Source organism: Bufo gargarizans, chromosome 5, assembly GCF_014858855.1.
Source record: "Bufo gargarizans isolate SCDJY-AF-19 chromosome 5, ASM1485885v1, whole genome shotgun sequence".
In the NCBI taxonomy this organism is placed as follows: Eukaryota; Metazoa; Chordata; class Amphibia; order Anura; family Bufonidae; genus Bufo; species Bufo gargarizans.
Genome location: NC_058084.1, coordinates 2036881 through 2057069, shown reverse-complemented (window position 1 = coordinate 2057069; position 20189 = coordinate 2036881). Strand labels below are relative to the sequence as shown.

At 48.5% G+C, this 20189-nt stretch overlaps 1 protein-coding gene across 1 annotated transcript in view; it reads right to left on the bottom strand.

Moving 5' to 3' along the window:
* Window positions 1-20189, bottom strand: part of LOC122939459 — a 94453-nt gene that overhangs the window by 42368 nt on the left and 31896 nt on the right. The window contains exon 5 of the mRNA XM_044295532.1: window positions 15812-15985. Coding sequence (XP_044151467.1) covers window positions 15812-15985 — 174 coding nt within the window. The remainder of the gene's footprint in view (window positions 1-15811; window positions 15986-20189) is intronic.

Genomic DNA, 20189 nt, shown 5'->3' with positions numbered 1-20189 from the left:
GTGAAGGATTAGGGAAGATCACAGTGAAGGATTAGGGAGGATCACAGTGAAGGATTAGGGAAGATCACAGTGAAGGATTAGGGAGGATCACAGTGAAGGATTAGGGAGGATCACAGTGAAGGATTGAGGAGGATAATGAAGGATTAGGGAGGGTCACAGTGAAGGATTAGGGAAGATCACAGTGAAGGATTAAGGAGGATCACAGTGAAGGATTAAGAAAGGATCACAGTGAAGGATTAAGAAAGGATCACAGTGAAGGATTAAGGAGGATTAGGGAGGATCACAGTGAAGGGTTCAGGAGGATTATGAAGGATTAGGGAGGATCACAATGAAGGATTGGGGAGGATCACAATGAAGGATTGAGGAGGATTATGAAGGATTAGGGAGGATCACAGTGAAGGAGGATTAGGGAAAATCACAGTGAAGGATTGAGGAGGATTATGAAGGATTAGGGAGGATAACAGTGAAGGATTGGGGAAGATCACAATGACGGATTATGGAGGATCACAGTGAAGGATTGAAGAGGGTTATGAAGGATTAGAGAGGATCACAGTGAAGGATTGAGGTGGAATATGAAGGATTAGGAAGGATCACAGTGAAGGGTTAGGGAAGATCACAGTGAAGGATTGAGGAGGATTATGAAGGATTAGGGAGGATCGCAGTGAAGGATTAGGGAGGATCACAGTCAAGGATTGAGGAGGTTTATGAAGGATTAGGGAGGATCACAGCGAAGGATTGGGAAGAATCACAGTGAAGGATTAGGGAGGATCACAGTGAAGGATTAGAGAGGATCACAGTGAAGGATTGGGGAGGATCACAGTGAAGGATTAGGGAGGATCACAGTGAAGGATTAGGGAGGATCACAGTGAAGGGTTGAGGAGGATTATGAAGGATTAGGGAGGATCACAGTAAAGGATTAGGGAGGATCCCAGTTAAGGGTTGAGGAGGATTATGAAAGATTAGGGATGGTCACAGTGAAGGATTAGGGATGGTCACAGTGAAGGATTAGGGAGGATCACAGTGAAGGATTAGGGAGGATCACAGTGAAGGAGGATTAGGGAGGATCACAGTGAAGGATTGAGGAGGATTATGGAGGATTATGAAGGATTAGGGAGGATCACAGTGAAGGGTAGAGGAGGATTATGAAGGATTAGGGAGGATCACAGTGAAGGATTAGGGAGGATCACAGTGAAGGAGGATTAGGGAGGATCACAGTGAAGGAGGATTAGGGAGGATCACAGTGAAGGATTGAGGAAGATTATGAAGGATTGAGGAGGATTATGAAGTATTAGGGAGGATCACAGTGAAGGATTGAGGAGGATTATGAAGGATTAGGGAGGATCACAGTAAAGGATTGGGGAGGATCACAGTGAAGGATTAGGGAGGATCACAGTGAAGGGTTGAGGAGGATTATGAAGGATTAGGGAGGATCACAGTGAAGGACTAAGGAAGATCACAGTGAAGGAGGATTAGGGAGGATCACAGTAAAGGAGGATTCGGGAGGATCACAGTGAAGGGTTGAGGAGGATTATGAAGGATTGAGGAGGATTATGAAGGATTAGGGAGGATCACAATGAAGGATTGGGGAAGATCACAGTGAAGGATTGAGGAGGATTATGAAGGATTAGGGAGGATCACAGTGAAGGATTGAGAGGGATTATGAAGGATTGAGGAGGATTATGAAGAATTAGGGAGGATCACAGTGAAGGATTGAGGAGGATTATGAAGGATTGAGGAGGATTATGAAGAATTAGGGCGTATCACAGTGAAGGATTGGGGAGTATCACAGGGAAGGATTAGGGAGGATCACAGTGAAGGATTAGGGAGGATTATGAAGGATTAGGGAGGATCACAGTGAAGGATTGAGTAGGATTAAGGAGGATCACAGTGAAGGATTGAGGAGGATTATGAAGGATTGAGGAGGATTATGAAGAATTAGGGAGGATCACAGTGAAGGATTAGGGAGGATCACAGTGAAGAATTAGGGAGGATGGGGGCGGAGCTAGCGCCGGAAGAGAATGGTGGCTTAGCGCTCAGCTCTGTAAGGAGGATCGTCCCTAACGCCAGCTAACTCAAGCTAAAACAGGCAAGAATGGTCAAAATCGGGAACGCTAAACACGGTGACCCCCCTGCTCCCTCTAAAAATCAAATCTCAAGCGGAGACATGGAGAAGTTTCTGAAAAAAGCTGCCGGCACGATCGCTGCAAAAGAATCCAAGATGGCGCTGACGCCACAGCCTAAAGCTCCGAAGCACGCCTCAGCAGATTCATATGAGGAGAGCGACTCAGAGGCCTGCCAGCCCAGCGCTGAACTCCCGATCACCAGGAAATACCTCGACCGTGCTCTGAACAGAGTACTGGAGCCGATGCTGGCGGAACTCTCGGCGTGCAGACACGAGGTGAGGCAGGTGGGGGAGCGTGTGGAGGCCCTTGAAACGCACCAGGTGGAAATCCTGAACCACCAGTCAGCAGTTTCTGACTCCTTTCGCCGATGCGCCCTGTATCTAAACGACCTGCATAATTCCCTAGAGGATCAGGAAAACAGGGGGCGCAGGAACAATTTGAGATTCAGGGGCCTACCTGAGTCGGTTGCCCCGGGAGACATCCCTGCTACCATCATTGATCTATGCGGATCTCTGTTGGGACCCGACCACCTGCACGACATTGTTATAGAGCGAGCACATAGGGCTCTGAGACCCAAGCCTAAACCCGCCGAACCCCCCAGAGATGTCATTTGCAGGTTCCTCAACTTTCAAGTGAAAACGGCCATCCTGGAAGCTGCTCGCTCTCGTCAAGACCTGAGATACGAAGATTCCAAGATAGACATATACCAGGACCTGGCACCCTCCACACTGAAGAAGCGCAGAGCTCTCAAGCCTTTGACTGATTGGCTTCGGTCCCACAAGGTACTGTACCGCTGGTCATACCCGTTTGGCCTGTCCTTTGCATATATGGGCAAGAGAGTGAATGTCTCATCATTCTCGGATCTTACAACAGTTTACGAGCTACTGAATGTGCCTCCTATGCCGATCGAGAATTGGGAACTTTTCCAAGATTTAAGTGTTCTGCCGGAGGTTCCCAAGGTGGTCCCCTTTGAACTACCTCGTACGCCGAAGACCACCCGTTCTAAGAAAAGGGGCCACCATCTCGCCCCAAGAAGTCTGTCACAGGAACACTGAATGGACTCATGAGATCCCCGTCTGCAGTTGTGGACTTTAGCGATACTTCTATAGTGTGGTTGCGGCAATAGTTAGAGTCCCACTGCCACTAGGACTTTGTGCAATCCTATTTCTTATGAGGTCTCTTTCCCTCCTCTTGCCTATTTACAGCCATCCACGAGGCGTTAAACGATCTCCTAAATTGGTCTACTGACCAAATTACCCCCTCTCGGTTATGACATATCCCAATATGTCCATGTTTCTGTTCTATGTATGTTCATCCGTATATGTTCTGTTTTCCCTTTTTTCCCCTACTCCAAGGTACCTGTCTCTTGCACTGACATGGAAAAGGCCTCTATCCTGCACGACCCCTACGTCAATTGGTACAAAGGTTTTGCATAACTTTGAGGTGCTGCTCTGGGGAAGGTCACACCGGCATCGAGGTAATTCCACCTACACCACACCTAATGGCTGATTTATCAATAGCTTCTTACAATGTCAAAGGCTTCCACTCCCCTTCAAAAAGGAGCCAAATCTTTGCCATTCTAAGAAAAGCCAGAGCCGGTGTGATCTTCCTACAAGAGACACACTACCGCTTCAACCACTATCCTGACATGAGGTTTTCACACTACTCCAATTGGTATCACTGTGGCGGAGGCTCCTCAGCTTCTTGTGGGGTCAGTATAGGGCTACAGAGGAGAATCCCCTTTAAATTTGTCGATCAGGTTATAGATCCAGATGGGAGATATTTGCTACTCAAAGGTACAATAGGACCACAGACCTATACCTTTATCAACTTATATGCCCCAAACTCACACCAGGCTCGCTGGCTCTGTACTATATTCCCTTTAATAGAGTCCTTCAAGGAGGGCATAGTGATAGCGGGAGGGGACTTGAATGTGGCTCTTTGGCCGCAACTTGATATCTCCACGCGTAAATCCTCTCACTCCAATAGTTCCTTGAAAGCAATCAGGAGCTCCTTGTGGGACCTGCATCTGATTGATGTTTGGCGTACCCAACATCCCAATGATTTGGATTATACGTTTTACTCGTCCCTACATGGTACATATCACAGGATCGATTACCTGCTTGTTTCCAAGGAGCATCTACACCTATGTCAGAGGTCTTCTATTGGCTCAATCCATTTGTCCGACCACTCCCCAATCTTTATAACTGTTAGGGCCCCCAATGAATCCCCCTCGTGCTTTAATTGGCGTCTAAATGAATCCCTTTTAAGCCACCAAGACTCGTCTGAGAGGATTGCTAAACACATCAAGGAGTATTTCTCCCTAAATGACAGTCCGGAACTCCAGATCAATACTATCTGGGACGCCCACAAACCGGTAATCAGGGGACAGTTTATCAGCATTGGCTCCTTTCAAAAGAAAAACAGGGAAAAGGAAATAGATATGACTCTGAAAAACATCCAAAGGCTTGAGTCCGCCCACAAAATTAAACCGACTGACCCCCAATTTAGTGAACTCTCAAAATATAGAGCCAGACTCAAACTTCTCCTGAACGCTAGAGCAGCCAAGTTTTACATGAGCTCCCAACACAAATTCTTTGCGCACGGCGATAAGGCCACCAAATTTGTCATGAATAGGATTAAAGGGAGAAGATCCGCGAATTATGTTCACCAGCTCTCCTCTCAAGATGGGACTCCCATATATTCTGCATCCCAAATTGCGGCCCAATTTCGATCCTTCTACAAAGATTTATATAATCTCCCCCCAAAAATGGATGCGGAACCCCGCTCCTCGGCTATGTCCTCTTTCCTAGAGACTGCTAACCTCCCTAGCGTTTCCCCAGAACAGAAATCGAGGCTTGAAGCCCCTTTTTCCCTTATCGAGCTTAAAACAGCGATGAATCAAATGCCAATAGGGAAAAGCCCAGGCCCTGATGGTCTCCCGCTGGCCTATTACAAAACATTTCATGAAATCCTCCTACCTCATCTCCTGAAAGTCTGTAACCAGACCCTGCGGGGAATCCCCTTGTCCAGGGACATGACCGCGGCCAACATTACTCTCATCCCCAAAGAAGGGAAGGATACTAAAATTTGTGCCAATTATAGGCCTATATCCCTCCTAAACATATACCTCAAACTCCTGGCCAAGATGCTGGCCAATAGGTTAGCTATCCTTCTGCCCCAATTGATCCATGGAGATCAGGTTGGCTTCATCCGGAATAGGGAAGGCAAAGACAACACCACGAGAGTGATTAATATCTTATGCCATGCCAAACGAGTATCCTCCCCGCTACTCTTACTTAGCACAGATGCCGAAAAAGCATTCGATAGGGTCAATTGTTCATATCTAAGACATGTTTTACGGATCTTCGGCATTCCTGACTCTTTTTCTCAAGCGACATTTGCGATGTATGAGTGTGCATCAGCAGCTGTCCTAGTCAATGGCACAATATCCTCTCCATTTCCCATTAGAAATGGAACACGTCAGGGTTGCCCCCTATCACCCCTTCTTTTTATCTTGGCCCTGGAGCCCCTACTGGCTACCATAAGATTGGACCGGGAGGTAATGGGTCTATGTTTGGGAGGTAGGGAACAGAAGTTAGCTGCCTTTGCTGATGACGTCCTTGTGATGACGGTAAACCCTAAGACTTCCCTGCCCCGAATTCAGTCCCACCTAAATGAATATAGCAACCTTTCGGACTTCAAAATCAATTCTAGTAAATCGCTAGTTCTCAGCCTTGGTGTCCCACTAACAACTAAACATCAATTGATGATAAACTCCCCTTTTAACTGGTCTTCCCCCACTATTACCTATCTTGGAGTCAAAATCAGCTCTAACATATCAGACCTATTCTCCCTCAACTATACTCCACTGAAACAGTCACTCTTTGAAGCCATTGATCACTTAGCTCGAAACAATTCTACACTGTCCTGGTTTGGTCGCAAAAACCTAATCATGTCCCTAATACTTCCACGACTCACATACTTGCAACAAGTTCTTCCCATATCGGTCCCTAAACATTATTATGACTCCATCATGCAGAAATTCAGGTTCTTTATTTGGAATGGAAAAAAGGCGAGACTATCCAGTGCTCTCCTCACCAGGCCTAGACAGGCAGGGGGAATTGGTCTGCCAAATCCTGAACTATACGGAAGAGCCATTCAACTCTCACGGGCCTTGGCTTGGTTACGCCCTTCTCCACCACCCATAGTGGTTCAGATGGAACTAGAAGTTCTGAATAGCCCAGCCAGGGCGCTCCTCTTAGGCCACAAACAAGTCCCTCCTTGCCCCATGACCTATTATCCAATACTTAAAGCCACCTTAGAGGCTTGGAAATGGCTGTCCTCCACGCATTGCTCTATCCCTTTCCCCTCTCCACTCCTGTCCGTATCTGATGTATTAAACACGGCCCCCTCAGAACTGAGGAGGGCGACTTCTTCGGGGCTCTCATCATCCAAGACCCCCATAATTTCCCTAGCACTTCAGTCTGGAAAATGGATGGATCTTAAGGACATGAATGCCCTTCTGAATCCTCATCCGCATGATTTTTTCTCTGTTACCTACATTAGATCCTACCTGAAACAACATGTCACACTAGGAGACCTCACACGCCCGTGGGTTTGGCTTGAATCTCTGATAGCTCAGTGTCAGATGCCAAAGAAACTAATCTCGCGGATCTATAGCAAACTCCGCTCACCCCCTATGCTAGCTAAGCCATCATTTATTGCACACTGGGAATTGGATCTAAACACTGTAATCCCATTTGATTTACTGCCTACTTTGCTGGAATCTCCCCACGGGACCTCCCGCTGCGTCAGAATCCAAGAAAATGGCTACAAAATCCTTACTAGATGGTACAACACGCCAGATAAAACATCAAGGTATGCCGGATCTGCTTCTGGCGCCTGCTGGAGATGCCTTGGGGAGAGAGGGACTTTCCTGCACATATGGTGGACTTGTCCCCTTATCCATACATGGTGGAGTGAGGTTTTCTCACTCGCTAACAAAGTTTGCGGCACCTCGATCAATGTGTCACCTCAAATGGCCCTTCTATCCCTCCCTCAATCTAAAGAAGATGCTAAACCTCCATTCGTATTCACACAGATGTTGATAGCGGCCCGCCTCCTCATTCCTAAATTCTGGCTCCGCCCTGAAGTTCCAACCCTGGAACAGTGGATCCTAAAAATTGACCAGATACATAGATTTGAGGAGTTGTCAGCCTGGGAAGCACGCGCTCATGGGTCTTTCCTCAAAAAATGGTCCTTATGGTCCAAATTTAGGTCTCCCAAGCCGTAATATGCCTTCTCTGAGTGTAGCCCATGTGGGTAGTTGTTTTATATTCTCGACCAGCATGTGCTACACTCTTTAGGGGTAACTTCCTAGCCTCGTTATGCATACCTCCACGCCTCCCTTTAGGCCTTACCTGCCTTTTTGAGATCAGACTTTGACCTCTCCTCATCACCTCTTTACTTGGCTTGTTTATGTCTCGACCATGTGCCGGCTTTACTCTAAATAATGTCCAGTGCCTCTCTGCTAATTTTGATGTATGCCTCCTACATGTCTCATAATCATAACCATGTCTCATTTCGATGTCTTGCATCAGCTTGGCCTGCGAGCCTCTACCTTGGTTTTTTGTTATAAAAATTTACAATAAAAATATAAATAAAAAAAAATAAAAAGAATTAGGGAGGATTACGTTGAAAGATTAAGGAGGATTATGAAGGATTAGGGAGGATCACAGTGAAGGATTAGGGAGGATCACAATGAAGGATTAGGGAGGATCACAGTGAAGGATTAGGGAGGATCCCAGTGAAGGATTAGGGAGGATCACAGTGAAGGATTAGGGAGGATCACAGTGAAGGATTAGGGAGGATCACAGTGAAGGATTAGGGAGGATCACAGTGAAGGATTAGGGAGGATCACAGTGAAATTGAGGAGGATTATGAAGGATTAGGGAGGATCACAGTGAAGGATTAGGGAGGATCACAATGAAGGATTAGGGAGGATCACAGTGAAGGATTAGGGAGGATCCCAGTGAAGTATTAGGGAGGATCACAGTGAAGTATTAGGGAGGATCACAGTGAAGGATTAGGGAGGATCACAGTGAAGGATTAGGGAGGATCACAATGAAGGATTAGGGAGGATCACAGTGAAGGATTAGGGAGGATCCCAGTGAAGGATTAGGGAGGATCACAGTGAAGGATTAGGGAGGATCACAGTGAAGGATTAGGGAGGATCCCAGTGAAGGATTAGGGAGGATCACAGTGAAGGATTAGGGAGGATCACAGTGAAGGATTAGGGAGGATCACAGTGAAGGATTAGGGAGGATCACAGTGAAGGATTAGGGAGGATCACAGTGAAATTGAGGAGGATTATGAAGGATTAGGGAGGATCACAGTGAAGGATTAGGGAGGATCACAATGAAGGATTAGGGAGGATCACAGTGAAGGATTAGGGAGGATCACAGTGAAGGATTAGGGAGGATCACAGTGAAGTATTAGGGAGGATCACAGTGAAGGATTAGGGAGGATCACAGTGAAGGATTAGGGAGGATCACAGTGAAGGATTAGGGAGGATCACAGTGAAGGATTAGGGAGGATCACAGTGAAATTGAGGAGGATTATGAAGGATTAGGGAGGATCACAGTGAAGGATTAGGGAGGATCACAATGAAGGATTAGGGAGGATCACAGTGAAGGATTAGGGAGGATCACAGTGAAGGATTAGGGAGGATCACAGTGAAGGATTAGGGAGGATCACAGTGAAGGACTAGGGAGGATCACAGTGAAGGATTAGGGAGGATCACAGTGAAGGATTAGGGAGGATCACAGTGAAGGATTAGGGAGGATCACAGTGAAGGATTAGGGAGGATCACAGTAAAGGATTGAGGAGGAACATGAAGGATTGAGGAGGATTATGAAGGATTAGGGAGGATCACAGTGAAGGATTAGGGAGGATCACAGTGAAGGATTAGGGAGGATCACAGTAAAGGATTGAGGAGGAATATGAAGGATTGAGGAGGATTAGGGAGGATCACAGTGAAGGATTAGGGAGGATCACAATGAAGGATTAGGGAGGATCACAGTGAAGGATTAGGGAGGATCACAGTGAAGGATTAGGGAGGATCACAATGAAGGATTAGGGAGGATCACAGTGAAGGATTAGGGAGGATGACGATGAAGATTAAAGGGGTTGTCCAGGTTCAGAGCTGAACCTGGACATCCCTCCATTTTCACCCAGGCAGCCCCCCTGACATGAGCATCGGAGCAGTTCATGCTCCGATGCTCTCCTTTGCCCTGTGCTAAACCGCGCAGGGCAAAGGCATTTTTCTGAGTTCCGGTGACATACCCGGCTCTCTATGGGGCTGACAGGCAGCCCGGTGACGTCACCGGCACTGATGGGCGGGATTTGGCTCTGCCCTAGCCAGTAAAACGGCTAGGGCAGAGCTAAAGTCCGCCCCTCAGAGCCGGTGACGTCACCGAACACACTGCTGGGCGGAAGTTACCGCCCGGCAGTGTGTTATTGAAAACACAAGAGCCTGTGCCCTGCGCGATCTAGCGCAGGGCACTGGAGCGCATCGGAGCATGAGATGCTCCGATGCCAGGCTCAGGAGGGCTGCCGGGGTGAAAATAAGGGTATGTCCGGGTTCAGCTCTGAACCCGGACAACCCCTTTAAGGAGGATTATGAAGGATTAGGGAGGATCACAGTGAAGGATTAGGGAGGATCACAATGAAGGATTAGGGAGGATCACAGTGAAGGATTAGGGAGGATCACAGTGAAGGATTAGGGAGGATCACAGTGAAGGATTAGGGAGGATCACAGTGAAGGATTAGGGAGGATCACAGTGAAGGATTAGGGAGGATCACAGTGAAGGATTAGGGAGGATCCCAGTGAAGGATTAGGGAGGATCACAGTGAAGGATTAGGGAGGATCACAGTGAAGGATTAGGGAGGATCACAGTGAAATTGAGGAGGATTATGAAGGATTAGGGAGGATCACAGTGAAGGATTAGGGAGGATAACAATGAAGGATTAGGGAGGATCACAGTGAAGGATTAGGGAGGATCACAGTGAAGGATTAGGGAGGATCACAGTGAAGTATTAGGGAGGATCACAGTGAAGGACTAGGGAGGATCACAGTGAAGGATTAGGGAGGATCACAGTGAAGGATTAGGGAGGATCACAGTAAAGGATTGAGGAGGAACATGAAGGATTGAGGAGGATTATGAAGGATTAGGGAGGATCACAGTGAAGGATTAGGGAGGATCACAGTGAAGGATTAGGGAGGATCACAGTAAAGGATTGAGGAGGAATATGAAGGATTGAGGAGGATTAGGGAGGATCACAGTGAAGGATTAGGGAGGATCACAATGAAGGATTAGGGAGGATCACAGTGAAGGATTAGGGAGGATCACAGTGAAGGATTAGGGAGGATCACAGTGAAGGATTAGGGAGGATCACAATGAAGGATTAGGGAGGATCACAGTGAAGGATTAGGGAGGATGACGATGAAAGATTAAAGGGGTTGTCCAGGTTCAGAGCTGAACCTGGACAGCCCTCCATTTTCACCCAGGCAGCCCCCCTGACATGAGCATCGGAGCAGTTCATGCTCCGATGCTCTCCTTTGCCCTGTGCTAAACCGCGCAGGGCAAAGGCATTTTTCTGAGTTCCGGTGACATACCCGGCTCTCTATGGGGCTGACAGGCAGCCCGGTGACGTCACCGGCACTGATGGGCGGGATTTGGCTCTGCCCTAGCCAGTAAAACGGCTAGGGCAGAGCTAAAGTCCGCCCCTCAGAGCCGGTGACGTCACCGAACACACTGCTGGGCGGAAGTTACCGCCCGGCAGTGTGTTATTGAAAACACAAGAGCCTGTGCCCTGCGCGATCTAGCGCAGGGCACTGGAGCGCATCGGAGCATGAGATGCTCCGATGCCAGGCTCAGGAGGGCTGCCGGGGTGAAAATAAGGGTATGTCCGGGTTCAGCTCTGAACCCGGACAACCCCTTTAAGGAGGATTATGAAGGATTAGGGAGGATCACAGTGAAGGATTAGGGAGGATCACAATGAAGGATTAGGGAGGATCACAATGAAGGATTAGGGAGGATCACAGTGAAGGATTAGGGAGGATCACAGTGAAGGATTAGGGAGGATCACAATGAAGGATTAGGGAGGATCACAGTGAAGGATTAGGGAGGATCACAGTGAAGGATTAGGGAGGATCACAGTGAAGGATTAGGGAGGATCACAGTGAAGTATTAGGGAGGATCACAGTGAAGGATTAGGGAGGATCACAGTGAAGGATTAGGGAGGATCACAGTGAAGGATTAGGGAGGATCACAGTGAAGGATTAGGGAGGATCACAGTGAAATTGAGGAGGATTATGAAGGATTAGGGAGGATCACAGTGAAGGATTAGGGAGGATCACAATGAAGGATTAGGGAGGATCACAGTGAAGGATTAGGGAGGATCACAGTGAAGGATTAGGGAGGATCACAGTGAAGGATTAGGGAGGATCACAGTGAAGGACTAGGGAGGATCACAGTGAAGGATTAGGGAGGATCACAGTGAAGGATTAGGGAGGATCACAGTGAAGGATTAGGGAGGATCACAGTGAAGGATTAGGGAGGATCACAGTAAAGGATTGAGGAGGAATATGAAGGATTGAGGAGGATTATGAAGGATTAGGGAGGATCACAGTGAAGGATTAGGGAGGATCACAGTGAAGGATTAGGGAGGATCACAGTAAAGGATTGAGGAGGAATATGAAGGATTGAGGAGGATTAGGGAGGATCACAGTGAAGGATTAGGGAGGATCACAATGAAGGATTAGGGAGGATCACAGTGAAGGATTAGGGAGGATCACAGTGAAGGATTAGGGAGGATCACAATGAAGGATTAGGGAGGATCACAGTGAAGGATTAGGGAGGATGACGATGAAAGATTAAAGGGGTTGTCCAGGTTCAGAGCTGAACCTGGACATCCCTCCATTTTCACCCAGGCAGCCCCCCTGACATGAGCATCGGAGCAGTTCATGCTCCGATGCTCTCCTTTGCCCTGTGCTAAACCGCGCAGGGCAAAGGCATTTTTCTGAGTTCCGGTGACATACCCGGCTCTCTATGGGGCTGACAGGCAGCCCGGTGACGTCACCGGCACTGATGGGCGGGATTTGGCTCTGCCCTAGCCAGTAAAACGGCTAGGGCAGAGCTAAAGTCCGCCCCTCAGAGCCGGTGACGTCACCGAACACACTGCTGGGCGGAAGTTACCGCCCGGCAGTGTGTTATTGAAAACACAAGAGCCTGTGCCCTGCGCGATCTAGCGCAGGGCACTGGAGCGCATCGGAGCATGAGATGCTCCGATGCCAGGCTCAGGAGGGCTGCCGGGGTGAAAATAAGGGTATGTCCGGGTTCAGCTCTGAACCCGGACAACCCCTTTAAGGAGGATTATGAAGGATTAGGGAGGATCACAGTGAAGGATTAGGGAGGATCACAATGAAGGATTAGGGAGGATCACAGTGAAGGATTAGGGAGGATCACAGTGAAGGATTAGGGAGGATCACAGTGAAGGATTAGGGAGGATCACAGTGAAGGATTAGGGAGGATCACAGTGAAGGATTAGGGAGGATCACAGTGAAGGATTAGGGAGGATCCCAGTGAAGGATTAGGGAGGATCACAGTGAAGGATTAGGGAGGATCACAGTGAAGGATTAGGGAGGATCACAGTGAAATTGAGGAGGATTATGAAGGATTAGGGAGGATCACAGTGAAGGATTAGGGAGGATAACAATGAAGGATTAGGGAGGATCACAGTGAAGGATTAGGGAGGATCACAGTGAAGGATTAGGGAGGATCACAGTGAAGTATTAGGGAGGATCACAGTGAAGGACTAGGGAGGATCACAGTGAAGGATTAGGGAGGATCACAGTGAAGGATTAGGGAGGATCACAGTAAAGGATTGAGGAGGAACATGAAGGATTGAGGAGGATTATGAAGGATTAGGGAGGATCACAGTGAAGGATTAGGGAGGATCACAGTGAAGGATTAGGGAGGATCACAGTAAAGGATTGAGGAGGAATATGAAGGATTGAGGAGGATTAGGGAGGATCACAGTGAAGGATTAGGGAGGATCACAATGAAGGATTAGGGAGGATCACAGTGAAGGATTAGGGAGGATCACAGTGAAGGATTAGGGAGGATCACAGTGAAGGATTAGGGAGGATCACAATGAAGGATTAGGGAGGATCACAGTGAAGGATTAGGGAGGATGACGATGAAAGATTAAAGGGGTTGTCCAGGTTCAGAGCTGAACCTGGACAGCCCTCCATTTTCACCCAGGCAGCCCCCCTGACATGAGCATCGGAGCAGTTCATGCTCCGATGCTCTCCTTTGCCCTGTGCTAAACCGCGCAGGGCAAAGGCATTTTTCTGAGTTCCGGTGACATACCCGGCTCTCTATGGGGCTGACAGGCAGCCCGGTGACGTCACCGGCACTGATGGGCGGGATTTGGCTCTGCCCTAGCCAGTAAAACGGCTAGGGCAGAGCTAAAGTCCGCCCCTCAGAGCCGGTGACGTCACCGAACACACTGCTGGGCGGAAGTTACCGCCCGGCAGTGTGTTATTGAAAACACAAGAGCCTGTGCCCTGCGCGATCTAGCGCAGGGCACTGGAGCGCATCGGAGCATGAGATGCTCCGATGCCAGGCTCAGGAGGGCTGCCGGGGTGAAAATAAGGGTATGTCCGGGTTCAGCTCTGAACCCGGACAACCCCTTTAAGGAGGATTATGAAGGATTAGGGAGGATCACAGTGAAGGATTAGGGAGGATCACAATGAAGGATTAGGGAGGATCACAATGAAGGATTAGGGAGGATCACAGTGAAGGATTAGGGAGGATCACAGTGAAGGATTAGGGAGGATCACAATGAAGGATTAGGGAGGATCACAGTGAAGGATTAGGGAGGATCCCAGTGAGGATTAGGGAGGATCACAGTGAAGGATTAGGGAGGATCACAGTGAAGGATTAGGGAGGATCACAGTGAAGGATTAGGGAGGATCACAGTGAAAGATTAAGGAGGATTATGAAGGATTAGGGAGGATCACAGTGAAGGATTAGGGAGGATAACAATGAAGGATTAGGGAGGATCACAGTGAAGGATTAGGGAGGATCACAGTGAAGGATTAGGGAGGATCACAGTGAAGTATTAGGGAGGATCACAGTGAAGGACTAGGGAGGATCACAGTGAAGGATTAGGGAGGATCACAGTGAAGGATTAGGGAGGATCACAGTGAAGGATTAGGGAGGATCACAGTGAAGGATTAGGGAGGATCACAGTGAAGGATTAGGGAGGATCACAGTAAAGGATTGAGGAGGAATATGAAGGATTGAGGAGGATTAGGGAGGATCACAGTGAAGGATTAGGGAGGATCACAGTGAAGGATTAGGGAGGATCACAATGAAGGATTAGGGAGGATCACAGTGAAGGATTAGGGAGGATCACAGTGAAGGATTAGGGAGGATCACAATGAAGGATTAGGGAGGATCACAGTGAAGGATTAGGGAGGATGACGATGAAAGATTAAAGGGGTTGTCCAGGTTCAGAGCTGAACCTGGACAGCCCTCCATTTTCACCCAGGCAGCCCCCCTGACATGAGCATCGGAGCAGTTCATGCTCCGATGCTCTCCTTTGCCCTGCGCTAAACCGCGCAGGGCAGAGGCATTTTTCTGAGTTCCGGTGACATACCCGGCTCTCTATGGGGCTGACAGGCAGCCCGGTGACGTCACCGGCACTGATGGGCGGGATTTGGCTCTGCCCTAGCCAGTAAAACGGCTAGGGCAGAGCTAAAGTCCGCCCCTCAGAGCCGGTGACGTCACCGAACACACTGCTGGGCGGAAGTTACCGCCCGGCAGTGTGTTATTGAAAACACAAGAGCCTGTGCCCTGCGCGATCTAGCGCAGGGCACTGGAGCGCATCGGAGCATGAGATGCTCCGATGCCAGGCTCAGGAGGGCTGCCGGGGTGAAAATAAGGGTATGTCCGGGTTCAGCTCTGAACCCGGACAACCCCTTTAAGGAGGATTATGAAGGATTAGGGAGGATCACAGTGAAGGATTAGGGAGGATCACAATGAAGGATTAGGGAGGATCACAATGAAGGATTAGGGAGGATCACAGTGAAGGATTAGGGAGGATCACAGTGAAGGATTAGGGAGGATCACAGTGAAGGATTAGGGAGGATCACAGTGAAGGATTAGGGAGGATCACAGTGAAGGATTAGGGAGGATCACAGTGAAGGATTAGGGAGGATCACAGTGAAGGATTAGGGAGGATCACAGTGAAGGATTAGGGAGGATCACAGTGAAGGATTAGGAAGGATCACAGTGAAGGATTAGGGAGGATCACAGTGAAGGATTAGGGAGGATCACAGTGAAGGATTAGGGAGGATCACAGTGAAGGATTAGGGAGGATCACAGTGAAGGATTAGGGAGGATCACAGTGAAGGATTAGGGAGGATCACAGGGAAGGATCAGGGAGGATCACAGTGAAGGATTAGGGAGGATCACAGGGAAGGATCAGGGAGGATTACAATGAAGGACTGGGGAGGATTAGGAAGGGTTACAGTGTTGGGAGGATTAGGGAGGATTATGATGAAGGACTGGGGAGGACCACAGTGAAGGATGAGGTTGGACTCTCTTGGTTACCATCAGGTCTGCTCCGTTGATGGCGTCTCTGAGGGTTCGGAAAACGAGTTCTAGGTTTTTCAGGTGTCCTTGTTGGTACAGAGTTTGGAGCGCGCATAGAAGCTGACTTCTCATTGGCTGTCCAGCCTGGAGAAATGCGTGCAGGAGGCGGGGCTGAAACTCTGAATATTGTGCCTGCCACAAGAACCGAGAAATGCATATAAATAATGGGAAAATTCAGCTCACCCGCTTTAAGGATCCAAGCAATTCAGCATTGGTGCACGGAGATATACAGTACAGACCAAAAGTTTGGACGCACCTTCTTCTCATTCAAAGAGTTTTCTTTATTTTCATGACTATGAAAATTGTAGATTCACACTGAAGGCATCAAAACTAGGAATTATCACATGTGGAATTATATACATAACAAAAAAGTGTGAAACAACTGAAAATATGTCATATTCTAGGTTCTTCACAGTAGCCACCTTTTGCTTTGATTACTGCTTTGCACACTCTTGGCATTCTCTTGATGAGCTTCAAGAGGTAGTCACCTGAAATGGTCTTCCAACAGTCTTGAAGGAGTTCCCAGAGATGCTTAGCACTTGTTGGCCCTTTTGCCTTCACTCTGCGGTCCAGCTCACCCCAAACCATCTCGATTGGGTTCAGGTCCAGTGACTGTGGAGGCCAGGTCATCTGGCGCAGCACCCCATCACTCTCCTTCATGGTCAAATAGCCCTTACACTGCCTGGAGGTGTGTTTGGGGTCACTGTCCTGTTGAAAAATAAATGATGGTCCAACTAAACGCAAACCGGATGGAATAGCATGCCGCTGCAAGATGCTGTGGTAGCCCTGCTGGTTCAGTATGCCTTCAATTTTGAATAAATCCCCAACAGTGTCACCAGCAAAGCCCCCCCACACCATCACACCTCCTCCTCCATGCTTCACGGTGGGAACCAGGCATGTAGAGTCCATCCGGTCACCTTTTCTGCGTCGCACAAAGACACGGTGGTTGGAACCAAAGATCTCAAATTTGGACTCATCAGACCAAAGCACAGATTTCCACTGGTCTAATGTCCATTCCTTGTGTTCTTTAGCCCAAACAAGTCTCTTCTGCTTGTTGCCTGTCCTTAGCAGTGGTCTCCTAGCAGATCTTCTACCATGAAGGCCTGATTCACACAGTCTCCTCCTAACAGTTGTTCTAGAGATGTGTCTGCTGCTAGAACTCTGGGTGGCATGTGAGCCAGTTTCTTTGTAGCGCTTGATGGTTTTTGTGACTGCACTTGGGGACACTTTCAAAGTTTTCCCAATTTTTCGGACTGACTGACCTTCATTTCTTAAAGTAATGATGGCCACTCGTTTTTCTTTACTTAGCTGCTTTTTTCTTGCCATAATACAAATTCTAACAGTCTATTCAGTAGGACTATCAGCTGTGCATCCACCTGACTTCTCCACAACGCAACTGATGGTCCCAACCCCATTTATAAGGCAAGAAATCCCACTTATTACACCTGACAGGGCACACCTGTGAAGGGAAGACCATTTCAGGTGACTACCTCGTGAAGCTCATCAAGAGAATGCCAAGAGTGTGCAAAGCAGTAATCAAAGCAAAAGGTGGCTACTTTGAAGAACCTAGAATATGACATATTTTCAGTTGTTTCACACTTTTTTGTTATGTATATAATTCCACATGTGATAATTCATAGTTTTGATGCCTTCAGTGTGAATCTACAATTGTCATAGTCAGGAAAATAAAGAAAACTCTTTAAATGAGAAGGTGTGTCTAAACTTTTGGTCTGTACTGTAGGTAAGACCTCAATAGTTGTAAAGATATAGAAATTCCAGCTCCTGCAATCTCTGAGTGATGGTTTATTTATTTCCAGTAGTGGATAATACAACATCAATGGCACAAATTTTCACATATCCAGTTACAATCAACGCGTTTCGAACAAATAAATGTTCTTCCTCATGACTGGCGTGCCACCTGCAATGCTCCACTTTGAACGTTGTGATTCACCATCCCCCGATTACTGGGGGGGGGGGGGTTAAGTTCAGGTGTAGATGATGGATGGGTGATTGTAGGTAGGACAGCGTCTGTTTTTACTTCTAATACAAAAAAGTCTAGTACATATTAAAAAAACACGATGTGGTTCTGCTTGGATTAGGAAATATCTTCACAGGCACCGCGTCAACGCATGTTCATATACTGAACCAGAGAAAAAACGCAGAACCTGGATCTACTGCAAATCAGCATCATGTATACGGGCAGATAAAGACAAACCTAGGATGCATGGCTCCAACCTAAACACGTGAATGCTTTCCTTAATGTCCAGAAGGCTTCTCTTTGTAGGGTTAAACCCGTTCTATTGCATAAGCAGAAAAGGTGTGCAGGCTTCTATTGTGTGAGGCAATAAAATGTTTGGCGGCATTTTAAATATTCCCATACGCGCTATTTGCGATATAGTTCAAATGCTCCAATAATCTGGATTAAAATTTCCGAATTGTACAGCCCACATACAGGAGACTGCACTCCGCGCACTCCATCACATAAACCACCCGGGGAGCTGCACTTACTATACGACCTGATAGGAAAATGGTTGTCAGCAGAGTCTCGGAACGACATAGCCGCAGGCGCTGCACGGATCGCTGCCGCATCGTGGGAATTCGGGGTATCTCAGCCAGGTCTGTTTACATTTTGATTTAGGTGAAAAGAGAGGGAGACGGGGAAGTTGTAAGAGACGGAGGTGAAAAGAGAGGGAGACGGGGAAGTAGTAAGAGACGGAGGTGAAAAGAGAGGGATACGGGGAAGTCGTAAGAGACGGAGGTGAAAAGAGAGGGAGACGGAGAAGTCGTAAGAGACGGAGGTGAAAAGAGTGGGAGACGGGGAAGTCGCAAGAGACGGAGGTGAAAAGAGAGGGAGACGGGGAAGTAGTAAGAGACGGAGGTGAAAATAGTGGGAGACGGGGAAGTCGTAAGAGACGGAGGTGAAAAGAGAGAGAGACGGAGAAGTCGCAAGAGACGGAGGTGAAAAGAGAGGGAGACGGGGAAGTCGTAAGAGACGGAGGTGAAAAGAGAGGGAGACGGGGAAGTAGTAAGAGACGGAGGTGAAAAGAGTGGGAGACGGGGAAGTCGTAAGAGACGGAGGTGAAAAGAGAGGGAGACGGGGAAGTCGTAAGAGACGAAGGTGAAAAGAGAGAGAGACGGGGAAGTCCCAAGAGACGGAGGTGAAAAGAGAGGGAGACGGAGAAGTCGTAAGAGACGGAGGTGAAAAGAGTGGGAGACGGGGAAGTCGCAAGAGACGGAGGTGAAAAGAGTGGGAGACGGGGAAGTCGCAAGAGACGGAGGTGAAAAGAGTGGGAGACGGGGAAGTCGCAAGAGACGGAGGTGAAAAGAGAGGGAGACGGGGAAGTCGTAAGAGACGAAGGTGAAAAGAGAGAGAGACGGGGAAGTCCCAAGAGACGGAGGTGAAAAGAGAGGGAGACGGAGAAGTCGTAAGAGACGGAGGTGAACAGAGTGGGAGACGGGGAAGTCGCAAGAGACGGAGGTGACAAGAGTGGGAGACGGGGAAGTCGCAAGAGACGGAGGTGAAAAGAGTGGGAGACGGGGAAGTCGCAAGAGACGGAGGTGAAAAGAGTGGGAGACGGGGAAGTCGCAAGAGACGGAGGGTGAAAAGAGAGGGAGACGGGGAAGTCGTAAGAGACGGAGGTGAAAAGAGTGGGAGACGGAGAAGTCGTAAGAGACGGAGGTGAAAAGAGTGGGAGACGGAGAAGTCGTAAGAGACGGAGGTGAAAAGAGAGGGAGACGGGGAAGTCGCAAGAGAGGGAGGTGAAAAGAGAGGGAGACGGGGAAGTCGCAAGAGAGGGAGGTGAAAGAGAGGGAGACGGGGAAGTCGCAAGAGACGGAGGTGAAAAGAGAGGGAGACGGGGAAGTCGTAAGAGACGGAGGTGAAAAGAGAGGGAGACGGGGAAGTCGTAAGAGACGGAGGTGAAAAGAGAGGGAGACGGGGAAGTCGTAAGAGACGGAGGTGAAAAGAGAGGGAGACGGGGGAAGTCGTAAGAGACGGAGGTGAAAGAGAGGGAGACGGAGAAGTCGTAAGAGACGGAGGTGAAAAGAGAGGGAGACGGGGAAGTCGTAAGAGACGGAGGTGAAAAGAGAGGGATACGGGGAAGTAGTAAGAGACGGAGGTGAAAAGAGTGGGAGACGGGGAAGTCGTAAGAGACGGAGGTGAAAAGAGAGGGAGATGGGGAAGTCGTAAGAGACGGAGGTGAAAAGAGAGGAGACGGAGAAGTCGTAAGAGACGGAGGTGAAAAGAGAGGGAGACGGGGAAGTCGCAAGAGAGGGAGGTGAAAAGAGAGGGAGACGGGGAAGTCGCAAGAGACGGAGGTGAAAAGAGAGGGAGACG